Source organism: Phacochoerus africanus, chromosome 8, assembly GCF_016906955.1.
Source record: "Phacochoerus africanus isolate WHEZ1 chromosome 8, ROS_Pafr_v1, whole genome shotgun sequence".
NCBI lineage: Eukaryota > Metazoa > Chordata > Mammalia > Artiodactyla > Suidae > Phacochoerus > Phacochoerus africanus.
In genome coordinates this window covers 71520188-71540104 of record NC_062551.1, presented here as the reverse complement: position 1 = coordinate 71540104, position 19917 = coordinate 71520188, and the positions used below count along the sequence as shown (strand labels likewise).

The 19917-nt window shown below is 56.4% G+C and overlaps 1 protein-coding gene across 1 annotated transcript; it reads right to left on the bottom strand.

Annotated features, from left to right (window-relative positions):
• Positions 1 to 1257: 1257 nt before the first annotated feature.
• C8H1orf167 (chromosome 8 C1orf167 homolog) lies at positions 1258 to 19236 on the bottom strand (the record flags this gene model as incomplete). The annotated part of the gene is made up of 14 exons (XM_047791427.1): positions 1258 to 1274; positions 1397 to 1652; positions 3198 to 3462; positions 4220 to 4471; positions 6119 to 6263; positions 7108 to 7316; positions 7959 to 8113; positions 8229 to 8406; positions 10254 to 10440; positions 10901 to 11076; positions 12111 to 12297; positions 13038 to 13153; positions 17449 to 17492; positions 17995 to 19236. Coding segments are annotated over 14 exons (3429 nt in total), but the record flags the coding sequence as incomplete, so codon positions are not given.
• Between the last annotated feature and the right edge of the window lie 681 nt (positions 19237 to 19917).

Here is a 19917-nt window from a genome sequence, read left to right as displayed (position 1 = left end):
CTCCAGATGTCCAGGTCTCGCTGTTCTGGAAGGGCCTGCTAGGGGGTGGGGTTTCCCCCCAGTACCTGGGAAAGAACCCAGCTGTCTTCCCGTTGCTGGAATCGCTGAGCCACCCGCAGCTGCAGGACCCGCTGCCGCCACAGTCGCCAGGCCCGTCTCAGGTGCCACTGCCTGAGCTATGGGGACAGTCGGTGACCCTGAGCTGGGCCTGTTGCTGCCCCCAGTATTCCCAGCCCATTTGCTGCCTCTCCCACCTGCACCTCTGTGGCACCAGGAGGAAGGGATGTGACAAGGGCATGTTAGCGATGCAGACTCCTGCGCCTGTGCCCAAGGTTTCGGGCGTGGTAGATCTTTACTTTTGAGAGACATTTCTAGAGCTTAGGTCTGGGAATGCGAGATGGGACATCAACCCGAGGGTTGGAAGGGGCCTCCCCACTCACCAGTGTCCACGCCAGCTGTTCTGCCTCCCAAGCGTCCACCCAGCACTGCCATGTGGCTGCCAGGCACCTGGCCTGCTGGGAGCCCTGGAGCCTCCGAAGTAGTGTCTCAAGGCGCCAGCGCTGCAGGTACTTCCTCCTGGGGGGAGAGGCCCTGCTGCGCATCCTGATGGCCAAGGACGTCATGGCACCTCCACAGCCAGGAAAAAGGGCAGGACCATGGGCCCAGGTCTGGCCCTACCCCTGCCCCTTGCTCTTTGCACACACGCTCTGCTCCTACCTCAGCCACGTTTTTCTGGCCTCGCCTTTGCCCTTGGGGTCTCTGGGCCACTGCAGCAGGAGCTGGGAGGTGGGGCAGAGGGGAGGGTCTCTGTCTCCTGGAAAGAGTCCAGGGGGGAGAGGTTAAATTGTCATTCAGGAGGGCAAACTCCGCCTGGTGCCCCTGGAAGTGGTGCATAAGGAAGAGGGTGAACAAGAAATGGTGTCGGGGAGTTCCCCAGTGGCCTAGTGGTTAAGAAGTCTCTTGTCACTGCTGTGGCACAGGTTTGATCCCTGACTTAGGAACTTCTGCATACCACGGGTAGGCCAAAAAAAAAAAAGTGGTATCAAGTGAGTTAAGCCTTGTGTCCCCCTTTCCACCACATCTGCCAAAGCCGCCTGTGGCCCCAAAAGCAGTAACAGCTGAGACAGGAAAAATTGGAATTTTTCCAAATGGTAAAATATTCCAGAAGAGGAGTTCCCACTGTGGCTCAGCGGTAACGAACCTGACTAGGACACAGGTTCGATCCCTGGCCCTGCTCAGTGGGTTGAGGATCCAGCATTAGACATTGCCACGAGCTTCAGTGTAGATCATAGACTCGGCTCAGATCCCTCCTGCCTGTGGCTGGAGTGTAGGCTGTCAGCTACAGCTCCGATAAGACCTGGAGCCTGGGAACTTCCATATGCTGTGGATGCAACCCTGAAAAGACCCCCCCCAAAAAAAAAATTCCAGAAGAGGAGATTGGCAGGGAAACACAGAGTGAATATATCAAACTGGTTCATGAGGAGCCTGAAGCTAATTCCAAGCTCACATCTCAGACTGTTTATCCCGGGAGGGAAGATCTCCTTACTCTGAGCCCAGGACGGTCCTTTCTGCTGCTTCTGTCCACCAGGGCTGTGGTGCTGGGTTGGGCTGGGCAGCCCAGGCCCTGCGGGCTGTGGCCTGCAGCTGCGGGTCTGAGGGAACAGCCAGACAGGAAAACCTGAACCAATGGGCTTGGACCTCCAGGGGTCCAGGTGAGCTGCGGGCATCTTTTCCTGCCCTGCCCTCCCACCTTCTGCGTGTGTGCACCTCAGGTTCTCCTGGGAGCCCTGAGGCTCCCAGAGGAGACAGAAGGTGCCCGAGCGTAGTGACAGCTGTCAGCACAGGTGTCTGCCTCCTCCCCCTCCTCCCACAGATGAGAGGACCAGTGATGGCTACCACTCAGGGAGCGCCTGCCTGGGCCAGGCACCACCTGTGGGGCAGGTACTGCTTAAGCTTTACACAGTTAAATTCCTTGCCTGAGGCCCCACCTCTCCAGAGCTGTCTGACCCCAGAGCCTGAGGCTGCACCACCCCCGCCCTGGTCTGGCTCCCTAAGGGGCTCTGTGCCACTGGGAAATGGCATAAAGCCCACTCCCACTGTCAGGCGCAGGCTGCCTGGGCACGTGTGTGCACGTGGTAGGAAGAAGCCTGGAATTCAACGCTCTGGTTACCATTTACCATTCCTGGCATTTCTTTGTCTCTACAAGCCTCAGTTCCTCCATTGGTAAAGTGAATCCCTGCCTGCCTTTGCGGACAGGAATGGCATGAAAGGGTTTATAAACATGCTCCGAAAACAAACTTGTCTTGAAGCACAGATCTAGAAATAAAAGGCCCTGAGACCCCAGAACCTGCGGTTGCCACAGCCCCGCCGAATGTGCATACGTGGATTCTGCAAATAACCAAAGCTGTGACTTTCAATTCTATTAGTAAAAAACCACTTTATAGCACAACACTGTAAATCAACTATACTTCAATAAAATTTTTATTTCTCTTTTCTTAGAACGTTTCTAGAGTCTACCACCTACTTCCTGGCACCCTGAAACAGGATTCTGGATGATTCCAGCTCACCTTGAGGGACACTATGTGGCCTGCCAGCAACTCAGGCTGTGTCTCGGAATGACACACAGCCTGTCTCTCGGCTGCCATGCAGTGTCACTCCTTGTGCCTGAACTTATTGTGGCCTCTTCCCTCCTGCTAAGCCACCAAGTTCTTGTCACCATTTGCTGGTGTCAGAACTAACTAGAGTGAGTTTTGAAAGAGTTTTTTTTTTTTTTACTTTACATTTTCTGATTTTTCTGAAGTGAGCATGTTCCATTTTCCATTAAGGAAAAAAAAAAAAAAAACTTAAAAATTTCTACTGACCCCAATCACCTATCTTGATCCTAGGCTGCACCATGACTTAAGAGTCCAGGTGCCCATGTCCCTAATGAACGTGGCCCAGGGCACATCTTTGTGGTGGACTGGCACTGGGCTGGTCCTCAGTGGGTGCTCAGTGAATGTTTGTTGATGGACCCATAGTTGGCTGTCTGCCAGACTAGGGTGAGTGTCTGAGAACTGGTAGGGAGGGTGTCCACAGGCCACTGGGGTCCTGGAGAAGCATCCAACCACCCTTGCCACCTGGGCTGAATCAAACTGATGCTGAGGCCACTGGCCCTCAGGTCATTTGGGGCTTCCCACCCCAGGAGGGCCCCACCTCACCTGCTTTCCCAGGGCTGGAGGGGTCGTGAGCACCAGGAGGCGCCCTCTGGTGGCCAACCTGGGCCAGTGCCTGAGGGCAGCCCTGGGCCTGGGCTGGGCTGTGCGGGCCTCCGCTTTTGGTTCCAGCCACACTCTGAGCCGCGCTGTCCTCCCCTGGGCCCAGTGGGTTCGCAGGAGACGCCTGGGCCCAGCCTGCTGGAACTGGATGATGACGGCTCTCTGGACCCGGCCCTGGGCTGCTGCCTGAGCCCAGGCCTCTAGGACCCTGGCGGGGCAGGGAGGAGGCCATCAGGGCAGGGCCAGGACTCCACAGAGGGCTGCAGGGAGCCCTTCTCTGCCCTCACCAGTGCTCTGCAGGTGGGGACCTGGCAAAGCCCTGTGCCTGTGCTCCTCCTCCCCCATCCCTCTTCGGCAGAAATCAGGTTAAAATGGGCACGGGGAGCAGCAGGGTTTCACACGATGGGGACAGGCATCCTGTTTAGGGGACAGAGATAAAGCAGGCCCACCAACTGCTCTTTCCTTCCCATCCTCCCCACCCCCACCCCCAGTTTACTGAGCACCTGCTGTGCCTCTGGGCCGAGCTGAGCCCATGTTATATCTCTAATCCTGATCCCCGGCAACCCTGAAGGCAGGCCTGTTATCTTCCTTTGACCTTCAAAGTTAGACTTGCCCAAAGAGGCGGTGGTACAGCTGCAAGGTGCAGAGCTGGAATCTGACCTTAGGACCAGCTGCGATGACCAGGATCTCCTCTCCCCGTCACCCCCAGCCCCCTGAGCCCTGGCACCGGCCACCAAACACCCTCTACCTACGCCAGCCAAAAATAAGCTCAAGGCCCGAGCTGGACGCCCAGTGCAAGACTGCCCTCAGGCCATGGGCACCCACCTGGCGCTCAGCTTCCTAGCAGTGTGGGCTCGGCTGAGTCCACGTAGGCAGGACTCAAGCACCCACAGTGTCTAGCACAGGGCCTGGGCCTGGGCGCTGTCTGCAGGCAAGCCTCGCAGCACTGGCCTGGGGCTACTCACCTTGCAAGAGAGGCCTGCTGTGCCCAGGCCCTCCTCAGCTGCCCGTCCATCTGGCGTCCCTGCACGCGGCTTCTCCAGAAGAAGGAGGCCCGAGCCACGCGCTGTGCCTGAGGCCGGGCTGCGGCCACTGGGGTTTCCCACCACGTGGCAGATGTGGCCCCTGGAGCCTGTCTCAGGCCATCTTGGAAGGCTGCACACGTGGCCTGGAGGGTCCTTATGTCTCTCACGAATCCACCCCGGGCCTGGAAGTGGCTGCAGAACAGATGCAGAGGAGGGGCCCAGCTGGCTTCACAGTCAAAAGTCATATTTATTCCAAATCACACCCCAGGAGTTCCTGTTGTGGCTCAGTGGGTTAAGAACCTGACTAGTATCCATGAGGGTGCCGTTCGATCACTGCTCAGTGGGTTAAGGATCCAGCCTTGCTGTGAGCTGCAGTGTAGGTCACAGATGTGGCTTGGATCCTGTGTTGCTATGGCTGTGGCGTAGGATGGAAGCTGCAGCTCCGATTCAACCCCTAGCCTGGGAACTTCCACATGGTGCAGGTACGGCCTTAAAAAAGGAAAAGGGAGTTCCCGTCGTGGCGCAGTGGTTAATGAATCCGACTAGGAACCATGAGGTGGCGGGTTCAGTCCCTGCCCTTGCTCAGTGGGTTAACGATCCGGCGTTGCCGTGAGCTGTGGTGTAGGTTGCAGACGCGGCTCGGATCCCGCGTTGCTGTGGCGCTGGCGTAGGCTGGCGGCTATAGCTCCGATTCGACCCCTAGCCTGGGAACCTCCATATGCCATGGGAGCAACCCAAGAAATGGCAAAAAGACAAAAGACAAAAAAAAAGGAAAACACAAACAAAAACAAAAAATTATACCCCCAAAATTTCCTACAAATCATCACAGGTTATATACATTTTTGCATATACAGCCCGGTCCTTAAAAATGTATGGATCAAACATAAAAACAAGTATTAAAAAATTGTGTGGACTGATACGTAAGAGGTGAAAGCTCTGGCTTTCATTTAGGGACCTTGGCACACATGCCCCCGGGCTCAGGGGGTCAGGGGCTGCCCGGGGTGGCAGGGGTAGGGTGGGTGGAAACCCAGCCATTGCAGGTTCAGGCCCCCCCACCAGGGATCAGCCACACCCTGATGGCCCCTCTGGGGTCACTCTGGGGCACGAGGTCAGTGAGGGGGGACACGGACCCTCACTCCCAGAGGGGCCAAGAAAATGCCGGCCACTCTGGCTCGCTGTCCCTGTGGGGCCTCTGTGAAGGCTTGCAAGTTTATCCTGTACCAACCCTGGGAGAAAGCATCACTCGTGCCCTCTGCTTTGAAAGGGGCATCAACCAACAGTGGACACACTTGACTACAGCTTCTCTATTTAGGATGGTCTCTGCTCTGACCGTCTACGGAGCCCCTGGGCTGTGACCCAAATGGCATGTGAATCGGAGCACACATTATGGTGGCTGTTCAGGGAGTTGATGTCCCCGTCCTTTTTTTTTTTTTCCGTACCCAAGGCATGTGAAAGTTCCCGGGCCAGGGACTGAACCTGTGCCACAGGAGCAACCCAGGCCACCGCTGTGACAATGCCAGATCCTTAACCTGCTGCGCCACAGGAGAACTCCTGTGTCCCCATCTTAACTGTGAACTCTGAAACCCCAGGGCTGACCCGGCCAGAAGGTAGAGTCCTGGACTTGTCAGGGCACCAGGTGGGGTTAGGGGCTTGCTGTCCCCCACCTGCTGATCAGCTGGGAGGTTGGTGGTCATGGCTCTATGACTCTAAGCTGGGGGTCCCTTCAGGCCCCCATTGCCTGGGTCCCAGGCCTCCAGCCTGGCCTGCCCCTGGAGCTGCAGGGCCCCCCCCCCCCCCAGCTTCCCACCCCCTCACTCTTCACCCCCTAGGCCCACTCACTTCTGCTTCAGGACCTGCTGTGGACCGGCTGCCGTGGCTCTCCGATGAGTGGCCGCCTGCCGCCAGCCCCGGAACACGGCCCCCCGAAGGCCCCAGAGGTGGCCCTGCACCCACTTCTGGTACTTTTCACGCAGGAGCTGCTGCCCTGTGGCCAGAGAGATGCTGAAGGTCCAGCCTTTTCCAGGGCCCTGAGAAACCATGGGCCCCTGCTCGGCCAGCCTGGGCCTCTACCCAAGTGGCAACAGCGGAGGCCACCCAACTGCCTGGGTTAACATTAGACCTTCCATTGCAGGGATCCTACTGGTGACCAAACCAACCAACTGATAAAGTTTTTAAAAATGTTCTTGAAGATGGTTGGGAATCAAGAGAATTCACATAAAAAATATAGATTCCCAGCTTTTCTATAAAAATGAAGGTCTGGCAACACTGGGCCAACATTCTTGGGCAACCCTTGGGCTGGAGAAGCATCTGTCCCCAGGGGTCAGGCATGAGCCTTCCAGAAAAACCAAGCCCCCACCTGCCAGCCAGCCCACTGATAGAATATGTTGGAGTAGTGGGAAACCTCCAAAATGACCCCCAGTGACCCCTGCACTCTGGGCTGGGCTGAGGGCACAGTGACTCAGCCGTCAGCCCTGTGGCTGCTGAAGGCCAGGCGAGAATCCCCACAGTCGCTGTGTGTGTGTGTGTGTGTGTGTGTGTGTGTGTGTGTGTGTGTTGGGAGCGGGGGTTCCACTGTTATCCCCATTTTCCAGATACGCTGAGACTCAGAGAGGTTAAGCAGCTTGTTTAAAGCTCACACCGTCAGGGAATGGAGGAGCAGAGACCCGAACCCAAGACTGTGGTGTCCACGCCCCCTGCTCCTGCTCTGCCACTTGGTTCTGGGTGGGCCCTGTGAGGGCAGGGGTGGTCCCATCACTGGACTCTATTAGAAGACTCGGAATCCCGGGTGTCCCCTCACCCCTGAGGCCCCGTCCCAGTCCCCGACTCACTCTGCCAGCAGGAATGCCAGTGGCCCAGGGCACAGCGCTGCAGTCTCCGGCTCCGCTCCCAGGCCCACCGCTCTGCCTCCCGCTGCTGTACCAGCCGCCGCCACCACAGGCCCAGCACTGCCCTGCAGCGCCGATCCTGGGCCCAGCGGGCAGCCAGCTCCCTCCGGGCCCCTTGGGCTGCTGCCCAGTGGCTCCAGCCAAGGAGGATGCTGAGAAATGGAGTGTCCACCCTCAGGAGGTCACTGCCACCCTGGACCAGCCTGGCCCTGCCCTCCCCTTGGCAGCAGGGAGGGGCTTGGGTTGACTCTTCACCCTCTTTCCATTATGGAGAGAGTGGGTTGCAGGAGGCTGGAGGGTTTAAATGCTACTCTGAGGGTCACAATGACAGGTGGCCAGGAGACGATGGGACCCAGACCCCCAACACCAGGTGCTGTGCTCAGCCCCTAGTGATAAGGTTGCTATCAGCTGAGTGCTCACCAATGCCAGGCACCTGGCTGGGGGATGCACGTGCCCCACCTCGTGGATTTGCAGTGGAGCGAGCCGTGTGATTGCCCTCCTCCAAATGGGGAGACACAGGCACAGAGAGGTTAAGCAATTTGCCCAAGGGCACACAGCCAGTGAGCAGCAAAGCAGGGCTTATCACAGCCCAGAAATTTCTGAGAAATGATCACCTTGCAGAGTGGCTTCCCCACCCCCACCTCTCAGCAGGGCATCCTGGGAAGGCAGGAGAAGCTCTGAGTCTGGGGTATAAGAGGGAGCCCTCTTGGGATGCGGGCCCCAATGGGATGGGCAGGGGGCCACGGGAAACAGAAGTACACAGGGGAGGGGTCCATCCCGGGAGGGGTCCCTACCGCCTCTGAAGGGTGCTCAGGTGCCATCTCACTGCGCCCCGGGACTGCTGGGCCCGCGCCTGCCAGAGCAGAAGGCACCGCCCCTGCTGCCGCTGCCCAGCTGTCCGCAGAAATTTCACCAGAAGCGTCTCCAGGAGAGCAGGGGCCCTGGAAGCCTGAGGAAGGAGGCGTGGAGTCCTTTTCTCAGAAATTTCTGGGCTGTGATAAGCCCTGGCCCCTCCACCTTCTCCCTCCTACTCCTGGCCCTCCTCCCCACCCTCAGCCCCTCACCTTCTCCAGTGAGCTGTGGGGTGAGCTGCAGCCCCGCCAGGCCTCCCCTCCCTGGATGCCGCCCAGCGGTACGTGGGCCAAGGTGGTCCTAGGAAGGGTGCCAGGATCCTGTGTCCTCATGCGCCAACCCCTCAGGATGTGGCACAGCGCCCGCTGCTGCACGTCCTGGAAGAAAGAGCTACAGGAAGGGGCAGGTGAGCGCAGGGCCCCCTCACCCCTGGCTGGGGTGCTGGAAGGGTGCCACTGGGCTAGAGCTGGCACGCTGCCTCCTATACGGGGCCGCACATTGAGATCACTGAGGGTTCTAAGAAATACTGATGCCCACTGGGGTCCCATCCCCCGGAGATTCTGATTTAATGGCCTGGATGTGGCCTGGGCTTCCACACTTTCCCAAAGCCCCTGGGGTGACCCTAGGCCACAGCTCTACCTGCACTGATCACCTGGCTGATCCCCGCCACACTCCCTGGGGGGCAGGGGCCACGCGGTTGAGGAGGGGTGGAGCTGGGCCCAGGCTCAGGGGCCCGAGACTCAAGAGCCCATGTGTCTAACCTCCCCAGTATTTCTGCCTTCGCTCTGTTATTAAGTTGGGGAAACGGATGCCTGGGGGAAGGACATGTCCAAACTCCAGCCCTCATCTCCAAGTACTCATCTCAGGCCACGGGACAGCCCTGATAGGCTGCGGGGCAATACAGCTGCACCCTGATGCCCAAAGGCCAGAGGAGAGACTGGCGGAGGGAGGGCTACCCTCAGAAGGATCAGGGTGAACTGAGTCTCCTTAGAGTTCCAGGGCAGCCTTAAGAGAGACTGAGGGGAGTTCCCGTTGTGGCTCAGTGGTAACAAAACCCGTCTAGTATCCATGAGGATGCAGGTTCGATCCCTGGCCTCACTCAGGGGGTTAAGGATCTGGTGTTGCCATGAGCTGTGGTGTAGGTCTCAGATGCAGCTTGGATCTGGCATTGCTGTGGCCGGCAGCTGCAGTTCCGATTTGGCCCCTAGCCTGGGAGCTGGGAACTTCCATATCCTGAGAGGGCGGCCCTAAAAAAAAAGAAGAGAGAAATTGAGGGTCCAAGTGGACCAAGCATGTGTGAGGCTGATGGATGCCAGGTACGCAGCTTTCAAGGACAGAATTCTTGACCCTGCAGCTGCCGCCTCACCCTCCTCCTGACATCCCATCAGTGAGACTGGCTGCTCCTGACCGCCGTCAGCCTGGCTCTGAATCCCAGCAGCGACCCTCTTGTACAAAAGCATCACCACAAAGCTCTCACTATAGGGACCTTCTTTTTTTTTTCCCCTAGGGCAGCACCATCGGCATATGGATGTTCCCAGGCTAGGGGTAGAGTCAGAGCAGTAGCCTCCAGCCTACGCCACTGCCACAGCAATGCCAGATCCAAGCCACATTGGAGACCTATGCTGCAGCTAGTATCCACATCCTCATGGATGCAAGTCAGGATCTTAACCCGCTGAGCCACAGCGGGAACTCCTTGCTCCCGATGTGCAGTGGGATCTAGAGCACGCTGCTCGACCCCTCTAGCCCTCAGTTTCTCTAGCTGTATAAGATGGCCAGTGGGGGCAGGGGAAGTGGCTAACCCACTTATTCATTTACAGTATTTATTCTATGCCTATGGCAGGCCGGGCACCTGCCAGATGCTGGGAGGCAGTGGTGAGGAGACAGACTGGTTCCTGCCACCGGGAGGCTCCCACTTAGCCGGGGAGAGGTGGGTCCTGATTCTGGGGAGCGAGAGGATCATTAAACCAACCTCAACATCAGGTTCCAGCCCCCTCGGTAGGACTCTGTGCCTGTGCCCCTGGCCACTCCCTGGCCCCCACAGCTGTCTTGGTGTCCCTGCCCCCCCCCACGGCCCCACACATGCTGGGCACCACAGGGGACCAAGCCCCATGCTAGGGCCATAGGGAGGAGCAAGATGTGGCCTTTTCCCTATGGGACACTCCGGCTAGTGCTAAGCACTGACATGCCCACCCCACGCCCCAGGCCCAGCCCCAGGTCACAAGCTCGTGGACACCTACTTGGCCTGCTGGCGCTGAGAGAACCTTGTCCTCCATAGCAGCAGTGCCCAGTGGAGGTCGCGTCTCCGGCAGGCTTCCTGCAGAGATCCAGGGCTTTGGTCCTGGGGCAGTGTCTGGGCTTGAGCCACCATCCCCAGGCACAGGGTTGTGGCCTCTGCAGCAGCTGAGCTGAGCAGAACCACGGTCCCTGAGAAGCAAGCGAGAGATGAATCAGTGACCTCTCTCTGCTCAAAGCCATTGGTGGCTGCTGCCTCAGGCCCCTGAGGACCTCTCCCCTGGTGGGCACTGCCCCCCTCCCCCCGCCTCCAAACCCTCCCCTCCGGGACACCTCAAAGGTCCCATCTTCCCCTGTCAGTTTTTGGTTGGGAACAGAGGCTACATCCATTCCAGGTGAAGGATGGAACAGACCCCTCGCCTGGAAGAGCTCACGACAGGGGTCAGGATAAGACCCATCAAGGTCTGCTCCTCCAGGGACCCCTCCAGACCCTCCCAGGCCTGCCAGCCTGCACCCCGAGAAAGCTCCCAATCTCATCACCTCCCACCATGAGAATCCATAAGTCAACAGAGGCAACTGCAGAAGGAGCTTAAGTAATGCTGTTTGCTGGGGTGGAAGGGAAAGGGAGCCCCTTGGCCTGCCACCTGCTCACCTGCCTTTGGCTGGCAAAGGGACAGCTGGGTCACCTTCGCCCCATCTGAGGCCCGGAGCTGCTTCATCCGCACCCACCGCTGCAAGCACATCCTCAGGGTCCCCGCCTGGCGGTTGGCCACGTGGACCCGATACCACGTCCCTCTTTGCACGAAACGCTGCCAGGCCCCAAAGCACCTGGAGAGCCAAGAGAAAGAGCTGCTGATAATTGTAATGACTGCAGCTCCACCACTGAGGCCCTGGGTGAGCCCCTCACCGCTCTGCGCCTCAGCCTTCTCATCTGTGAAATGGGGCTGCTAGCAGGATGGTGTGGCATGTAATCTGCCCAGGCCACACCCATCACTGTTGGGTGCCTGATGGCCTCAACAGTCTCCTGTGGCATCTGCTCACGTCAGTTCCTACACGGCAACTAGAGTGATATTCTCTATCTCAAATCAAATTACCGTACTCTCTTGCTAAAATCCTCCAGTGGACTGAACCTAGAGATTCTCATACTAAGTGAAGTAAGTCAGACCAAGACAAACATTATATAGTGTCCTCTACATGTGGAATCTAAAAAATCATACAAAAAACTTATTTACACAGACTCACAGACCCGAGGGACGGACCAATTAGGAGTATGATGGAGTTCCTGTTGTGGCTCAGTGGTTAACGAATCCGACTAGGAACCATGAAGTTGCAGGTTCGATCCCTGGCCTCACTCAGTGGGTTAAGGATCTGGCGTTGCTGTGAGCTGTGGTGTAGATTGCAGACTCGGCTCGGATCCCGCATTGCTGTGGCTCTGGTGTAGACTGGGGACTACAGCTCCGATTCGACCCCTAGCCTGGGAACCTCCATGTGCCACAGGTGTCGCCCTAAAAAATAATAATAAAATAAACAAAATAGGTAAACAACATGGATTTACTCTATAGCCCAGGGAACTATATTCAATATCTTGTAATAACCTACAATTGAAAAGAATGAAAAAAAGGATATGTATGTATATGTATAGTTTATATATATAAACTATACAACCAAATATATTTGTGTACATATATATATAAAATATATATCTGTATAACCACATCAGCTTGCTGAACACCTGAAACGAATGCAGGATTGTAAATCAACTACGCTTCAATAGAAAGGAAAAAAAGTAAAATAAAAAATTGACTTAAAGGGCATCTCCCAGCTGCCTCCCACCCTCTGCCCACTTTTCCACGTCCCCCTACCTGCAGAGCCAGGCTCTCTGCTGCTGGGGGTCCAGTGGGGCTGCCCAGGCTGCATGTGCAGCAGGAGAGTGCCAGGTCTGTGGGGGCCTCTCCATCCTCTGGGTCCTCAGCCTGGCCCCGGGGGCCTCTTCCGGGACCCCCTTCTCCCGCCTGGCCCATTCCTTCTGGAGGCACTCCAGGAGGAAGACTAAAAGGAGGGAAAGAGGAAGGAGAGTGAGAGGAGGGTTGCTTCAGGGCTGGGAGGGAGCGCTGACTCCCGGGACGCCAGGCTGTGTGGCCTTTGGCCAGTCACTGTCCATCTCTGGGCCTCAGTTACTCTGTGAGGAGTCACGTTTAAGAACTCTCTAATTCTTTTTTTTTCTTTTCTTTTAGGACCACACCTGCAGCATATGGAAGGTTCCCAGGCTAGGGGTCCAATTGGAGCTGAAACTTCTGGCCTATGCCGCAGCCACAGCAATGCGGGATTGGAGCCCCATCTGTGACTCACACCAGAGCTCACAGTGGCGCCAGATTCCTGAGCAAGGCCAGGGAATGAACCCACATCCTCATGGATACTAGTCGGATTCATTTCTGCTGTGCCACAACGGGAACTCCTAAGAACTCTCTAATTCTAATACTCAAGCTTCTGCCTGGCCTGTATCAGCATCCATAGCACACGAAGGCAGGATGTGCACTTCTCATACTGTGGGTCCTTGAGCTGGTCACTTACTCCCTTGGGGCCTCAGTTCCCCATCAGGAAAATGGGCACAATGCCTTCCCAGGCCATAGTGCCAAGGTCACTATGAGACTCAAAGGAGATGGTGTCTGGGACAGTGCCAGAGTAGACATGCAATAAATACTCACTCAGGACCCCCTTCCCTGCCCAGTGTGGGGGCCCGGGCCCTGCCCTACTCCCTACCCCCCATTTCCCAGTGCCCCACATCTCACCAGCCAGCTGTTGCAGAGGCTGCGGGATCTGGACTCCCCTGTCTCCTCCATCTGGCTTCCACCCAGAACGCAGTGCAGACAGCTGGGTTCCTGGCTCCTCCCTCAGTCTCCCTGGGCTGAGAGTGAAGGTGCCCAGAGAGAAACTGATGCCCAGGGCTGAGGGAGGGCGCACCATTCCAACCCCGCCCAGCCCAGCCAGCCCTGCCCTTGGCCGCGCATCGCCCACATGCACATGACTTAGGGGGAGGGTTCTGCACCTGCTGTATTCCCTTCAATACTGTTCAGATTTTTTTTACAACAAACATGTATTAAAATATTATTTAAATCATCATTTTAAACACATTTTTTTGATTTAAAAATAACAAAACAATGAGTTCCCATGGTGGCTCACTGGTAACGAATCTGGCTAATATCCATGAGGCCACGGGTTCGATCCCTGGCCTCTATCAGTGGGTTAAGGATCCCACATTGCTGTGGCTGTGGTGTAGGCCGGCAGCTATAGCTCCAATTTGACCCCTAGCCTTGGAAACGCAATATGCTGCAGGTGAGGCCATAAAAAGAAAAAAAAAATACATTGGAGTGGAAAATTGAGGAAATGAAAATAACTTTTAATCTCACTGCTCCAGAGATAAGCACTATTGCTATTTTAACTTTTTGAGGGGAAGAGGAAATGAGATTTATTTATTTTTATTTACTTTTGTTTTGGTTTTGTTTGTTCGTTTTTGCCCACGGCATGGAAAAGTTCCCAGGCCAGGGATTGAACCCTGGTCACAGCAGCGATCCGAGCAACAGCAGTGACAACACTGGATCCTTAACCTAATTCACCACCAAGGAACTCCCTATTTTTATTTCTTATTTATTTATTTATTTATTTTTGTCTTTTTGCCTTTTCTAGGGCCACTTCCGAGGCATATGGAGGTTCCCAGGCTGGCGGTCGAATCGGAGCTGTAGCCACTGGCCTACGCCAGAGCCACAGCAACTCAGGATCTGAGCCACGTCTGCAGTCTACACCACAGCTCATGGCAACACCAGATCCTTAAGCCCGAGCAAGGCCAGGGATCGAACCCGCATCCTCATTGTTTCTAGTCGGATTCGTTAACCACTGCGCTGCGACGGGAACTCCATTTCTTATTTATTTTTTGCTTTTTAGGGCCACATCCTCGACATAAGGAGGTTCCCAGGCTAGGGGTCGAATCGGAGCTGTAGCCGCCAGCCTACACCAGAGCCACAGCAACGCTGGATCTGAGCCACGTCTGCAACCTACACCACAGCTCACAGCAACGCTGGATCCTTAAGCCCCTGAGCAAGGCCAGGGATCGAACCTGCAACCTCGTGGTTCCTAGTCGGTTTCGTTAACCACTGCGCCACGACGGGAACGCCTATCTATTTTTATTTTTAACAGTGGTAACATACACGTGAGATTTACCATCGTCACCATTTTTAAGTGAACAGTCCAGTGGTGGTAATTCACATTGTTAGGCAACATTTTAGTATTTTTCCTTCCAGTCTTTTTCTATGCACTGTTTAACGTTTGCGGAACTTTATCTTGGATACGATTTCTTATCCTTCTGTTTTTCTTCAATTAACACTCCTGTAACTGGACTTCCCTGGTGGCCTAGTGGTTAAGGATCCGGCATTGTCACTGCTATGGCTCATGTTCGGTCCCTGGCCCGGGAACATCTGCATGCCGCAGGTGTAGCCACAAAAAAAAAAGAAGAAGCAGCAGCAAAAATTAAAGGAAAAAGAGAGGAATTTTTAAAACCGTGACAAGCATCACATTGAACAGTTGCCAAATGTTCATCACATGATTTAACTACAATTTTCTCACTCGAAGCTGGGTCTTTCAACTGTTTTCAAGTGTTTGTTTGTTGGAGTTTTTTTGGTCTTTTGTCTTTTTAGGGCCGTCATTGCGGCATATGGAGGTGCCCAGGCTAGGGGTTGAATCAGAGCTATAGCCACCGGCTTACACCACAGCTCATGCCAACACCAGATCCCTAACCCACTGAGCAAGACCAGGGATCGAACCCGCGTCCTCATGGATACTTGTCAGGTTCGTTAACCACTGAGCCACGATGGGAACTCCCTGTTTTGACATTTTTACAAGTATCACTGGGATGGACATTCTTTTGCACAAATCTTTGTCCACACTTGCTGGTTTCATCTTCCTTCTCTTGTGGGGGAGGGGAAATGGGAGACAAGGAGAGAAAGCCACCAGCACTGCCCAGGCCACAGGGACCCCCACCGGGGTGTCCAAAACTACCTGCTCCTCTGGGCGATGTCCACTGCTGTTTTTCTTACAGAGGGGCCTCGGTCCTGGCCTCCCCCAGAGGGTGAGGGTCCTGGCCCAGCCTGGACGCGAGGCTGCCCTTGTTTCTGCTGCTGAATCAAGTTTCTCCACTGGTTCAAGAGAGATGGGGAAGAGGGATGCTGGCTGCAGCCCCAAATGTGCCCGAGAGGGGGCCTCAGGAAGGGCAGGTGCAGGAGTCAGACATTTCGGCCAGACTCCAAAGCTTGTGGTCTTGACCATTAAAACCCTCCTACCTCTTTGGGGATGGATGAATGAATGAATGAATGAATGAATGAATGAAGGACTAAACGAACGAATGAGTGAATGAACGAATGAAAGAATGCATGAATGAATCAATGAACGAATGAAAGAATGAATGAATGAATGAATGAATCAATGAACGCATGAATGAACGAATGAATCAATGAACACGTGAATGAACGAATGAAGAATGAATGAATGAATGAATGAACAAATGAATGAATAAACGGGGAGATGGAGCCCAAGAGGCAGAGTTTTCCTTGGGAGAAAAAAGCCTGGAGCTGAGCCCTCCTAAAGCACTTTTCTCAAGGAGGAGAGGATCCAGAAGGGCCTTCCCAGGCCTGGCTGGCAAACTGCTAGTGAAAAAAATAGCAACTTCTTAAACAGCAGAAGGCTTGCTATGTGCTAGGCAGGGTTCTGAGTTCCTTGAATTTTTTTTTTTTTCTTTTTAGGCTCCATGGTATACGGAGGTTCCCAGGCTAGGGGATAAGAGCTGCAGCTGCCGGCCTACACCACAGCCACAGCAATGCCAGATCCAAGCTGTGTCTGTGACCTACACCACAGCTCACAGCAACAATGGATCCCTAACTCACTGAGTGAGGCCAGGGAACGAACCTGCATCCTCATGGATACTAGTCAGATTGGTTTCCACTGAGCTACGTTGGGAACTCCCCTTGTATTTTATTAATTTAACCTCGTGACAGCCCTGAGAGATAGATACTATTATTATCCCATTTTAGAGCTACTGAGACTAAGACACAGAGAAATTAAGTAACTTGCCCAAGGTCACATAGCAAGAAAATGTAGGAAGGAGTTCCTGTCATGGCTCAGAGGAAACGAATCTGACTAGTATCCATGAGGATGCAGGTTCGATCCCTGGCCTCGCTCAGTGGGTTAAGGATCCGGCGTTGCTGTGAGCTGTGGTGTAGGTCGCTGTGGCTGCGGAGGACCAGCAGCTGCAGCTGTAATTCAACCCCTAGACTGGGAACTTCCATATGCCGTGGGTGGGGCCCTAAAATGACCAAAAAAAAAAAAAAAAGTAGGAAAAAAGAAAGCCTTGGAGACAGAATTTGAGCTCAGGCAGAACTCGTTCATGCATCTGAGCTGACACCCACCCATCCCAGGACCCAGCACTCAGGAGGTACAGCCTGCGCCCCGGTAAAGCCTCCTTCCTAGACACGCTGGTGTTTCATCACCTCCCCGTGGCCCAACCTGGAGGCTCCTAACCTTTTGGAAAGTCCGGGCCAGCAGGGCCTGCGTGTGTCGCCCCCAGGCCGCCTCTAGCTGGGCCTCCCGGAGCCACTGCGCCCACTTCAGTGCCTGCAGGCCCCTGCGCAACAGCTGCCGGCGGCTCAGCGCTACAGCTGCAGCCACTGCCCACCGCCTCTGCACCAAGCGCTGCCATGCTCTGAAACATCTGGACAGCCACTGCTGGCTGGGGACAGACCTGGTCGATCAGGGGGAAGGGCCTGGCCCCCCAGCCCCAGGGAGCTGCCGGGGGCTCGGGACAACCCTCGTGGCCTTTCAGCACGGAGGGGCTGCCCCACACTGCGGCAGGAGGGCAAGCTGGACTGGACGCGGGAGAACTTCCCTCTCCAGATGGCTAGCCTGGGAAATACTGGACGAGAGCGCACCTGGAGGCAGGAGGATGCCCCGTCTGACGGCCAAGAGTGCGGGGCAGCCTCACAAGCTGAAGATCCCCGGGAGCAGCAGTCCCCACGTTCCCATCCTAGGGGCCAGGAGGGTCCTCCCTCTCAAATCCCGAGTGCCTTTTCTCCACCAGGTCCTTATCCCCAGACAAATGGGAAAGGAGCCGTCCCAGGAGTGTGGCCCCAGGCCCCACCCCACAGCCAGTGGCCTCACCCGGCTGTCTCAGACTCTGGGTCCGCAGTGCGTCCCGCTCTGTTCTGGAAAGCAAAGGGACACGACATAGCTCTCAGGCCGAGGAGGAATTGGGACTGGACAGCCCCTGCCAAGCCCCTGTCCAAAATCTCCCTTTCTTTTTCTTCCCTTTTTTTTTTTTTTTTGGCTTTTTAGGGCCACACCCATGGCACATGGAAATTCCCAGGCTAGGGGTCGAATTGGAGCTGCAGCTGCCACCCTACACTGCCACAGCCACAGCCACAACCACAGCAGGGCCAGATCCAAGCCTCATCTGCGAACTTTGCCACAGCTCACGGCATTACTGGATCCTTTAACCCACTGAGTGAGGCCAGAGCTCGAACCTGCATCCTCACAGATGCTAGTTGAGTTCTTAATCTGCTGACCTTAACCCGCATCATCAAGGTCTCCCTTTCTGAGGAAAGGTGACAGGGGAGCAACTTGGAGTGAAAATTCCTAGGAGGGGGCACCCCTCCCCCTGACCCCGAGTCCCCCCAACTCCTACTCCCAGACCCATCTGGCTTCTACCTGCAGGACACTCTTCACAGGAGCCGTGTCTGGCGGACAGGAAGCCGGTCTCTCTTCCTCCCTACTGACCTGCTCCCCCGGGGTTCCCTCCCCTCCTTCCCGCCCTTGGAGGACGCCGGGGGCTGAACTGGAGGAGGATGGAGAGCAGAGTCTGGCCTCACTGCTGCCCGCCCCTTGAGGGAGCAGGGGGTCACCCCTCTGCCCCCTGCCGTATGCAGTTCCTAAGGAGCACTTCTCTCCGCGCCTTGGGGGGTGGGCAGGAAGGACTCCCTGCTCAGGGTCAAGGGCATCCCCAGTCAGCATCCCCAAAGCGGTCTCCAGTGATGTAGGCTTGCTGCTTGCTGGAGCGTCTGTGAGCCCACCCTGGACCCGGGGCATCCCCAGGAAACCCGCAGTTTCCCTGAGAGTTGGGCGGTGTTTCTTCCTCTCATCCCAGGAAGCAGGACCAGGCTGGCTGGGCTGGGGGTGAGCAGGGAACGCCTGGCCAGCGCTAGTCCAGGGCTCCCGCCGTGCGGGGCCTGGAGGCTCCCGGGATGCCCAGCACCTGAGACGGACCGCCTCCTGCTCCAGGCGTCGCACAGAGGCCAGCAGCTGGTGGATGGCAGCTTGGGATGGGGTGCAAGCCTGGCTCTGGGTGGGGATGGCCAGGTCCTCCAGGGTGAGGGGTTCCCCTTCGAGCCTAGGGGTCCAGCTCCCCAGGCCACACCAGGATATGGGGTCTGGACATGTGTGTCCATTGAGAAGGGCCAGGCCTGCCTTGGGCATGACATCTGGGCAGGCGGTATCTTTGGCCAGCAGTTGGGACCGCCTCAGGCTGGCGGATGGACGAATCAGTGGCCACTGGGGTAGGGGGCTTCCCCAGGGCGTCACATGGGGCTGGAAGCTCTCCTGGGGCTCCGACCTGAGGTGGGGGTCAGTCCCCCTGAGGCTCAGGTTACTCTGCTGGGCTCTCCCTTGGGGCCTCCCGCCCAGGGGCTGCAGATTGCGCTGCTGCTGGAAGCGTGAGTTGATCAGCCGGCCGGTGGTGTCCATCAGGGCGAGGCCTGGGCTGGGGCCAGGGCCAGGGCTGGCCAGGTTGCTCTGGACTCTCCAGGGCTCCTGGTGGAGTGCTGCCCCCAGGGAGGGTGTGGCGGCAGGCTCTCCCTTCTTGGCCTGGCACTTGGGCACCCACTGGCCATGTCTACTAGCCAGGCCGACATCCAGGCTCTTCTGGAGTCTCCGCTGCTCTAAAGAGAAGACAGACAGTCATGTCCTGGGGGAGGTCAGTGCTCGGGAGAGACAGGGCCCCACAAAGGAGAGAGCCAGTGTCAGCTCTGTCGTCCAGGGTGAACCGGTGGACACACCTGGGGGGTCTTGGGCAAGAACAGCGATCTGATCATCTCAGTGCAGGGACTCAGAGCAGGCACAGGGCAGGGCAGGGGCAAAAAGAAGATGGGAGGTAGCGGGGAGGCCGCTGAGGGGGTCCCAGGGGTGATGGGGCTTCTGGGATCAGGGGTGGCAGGAGGGTGGAGAGGAGACAGATCAGATCAGCTGAGGAGGCAGAGGCCCAGAAGCCGGTGAAGGAAGGAGAAGGATCCAGGACAACTCCCTGGGGTCCGGCTGGAGCAAAGATGTGCTGGGGGCAGCTCCTGTGGTGAACACAAGAGCCCCCAACCTGGTTGGTCTCCCCAGCTCCCACAGGTCTCCCCAGCTTCCACAGCTGGGCGACAAGGCCTCCCGGGAGCTGCTGAGATGCCTGGGAGGGCCTGGCAGGTGGTGTGGGCCATGAATGTTTGTAGACAGGAGCTAAAGTTCAGAGAGGTTAAGCAACCTGCTCCACGGTCACACAGCTAGAACACAGAGAAGCTATGTGAACGGGAATCTGAACTTGTTCTCAAGCTGCCCTCACTCTTGGCTGCACCTGTTCTGTGGCCTTCTGGAAGC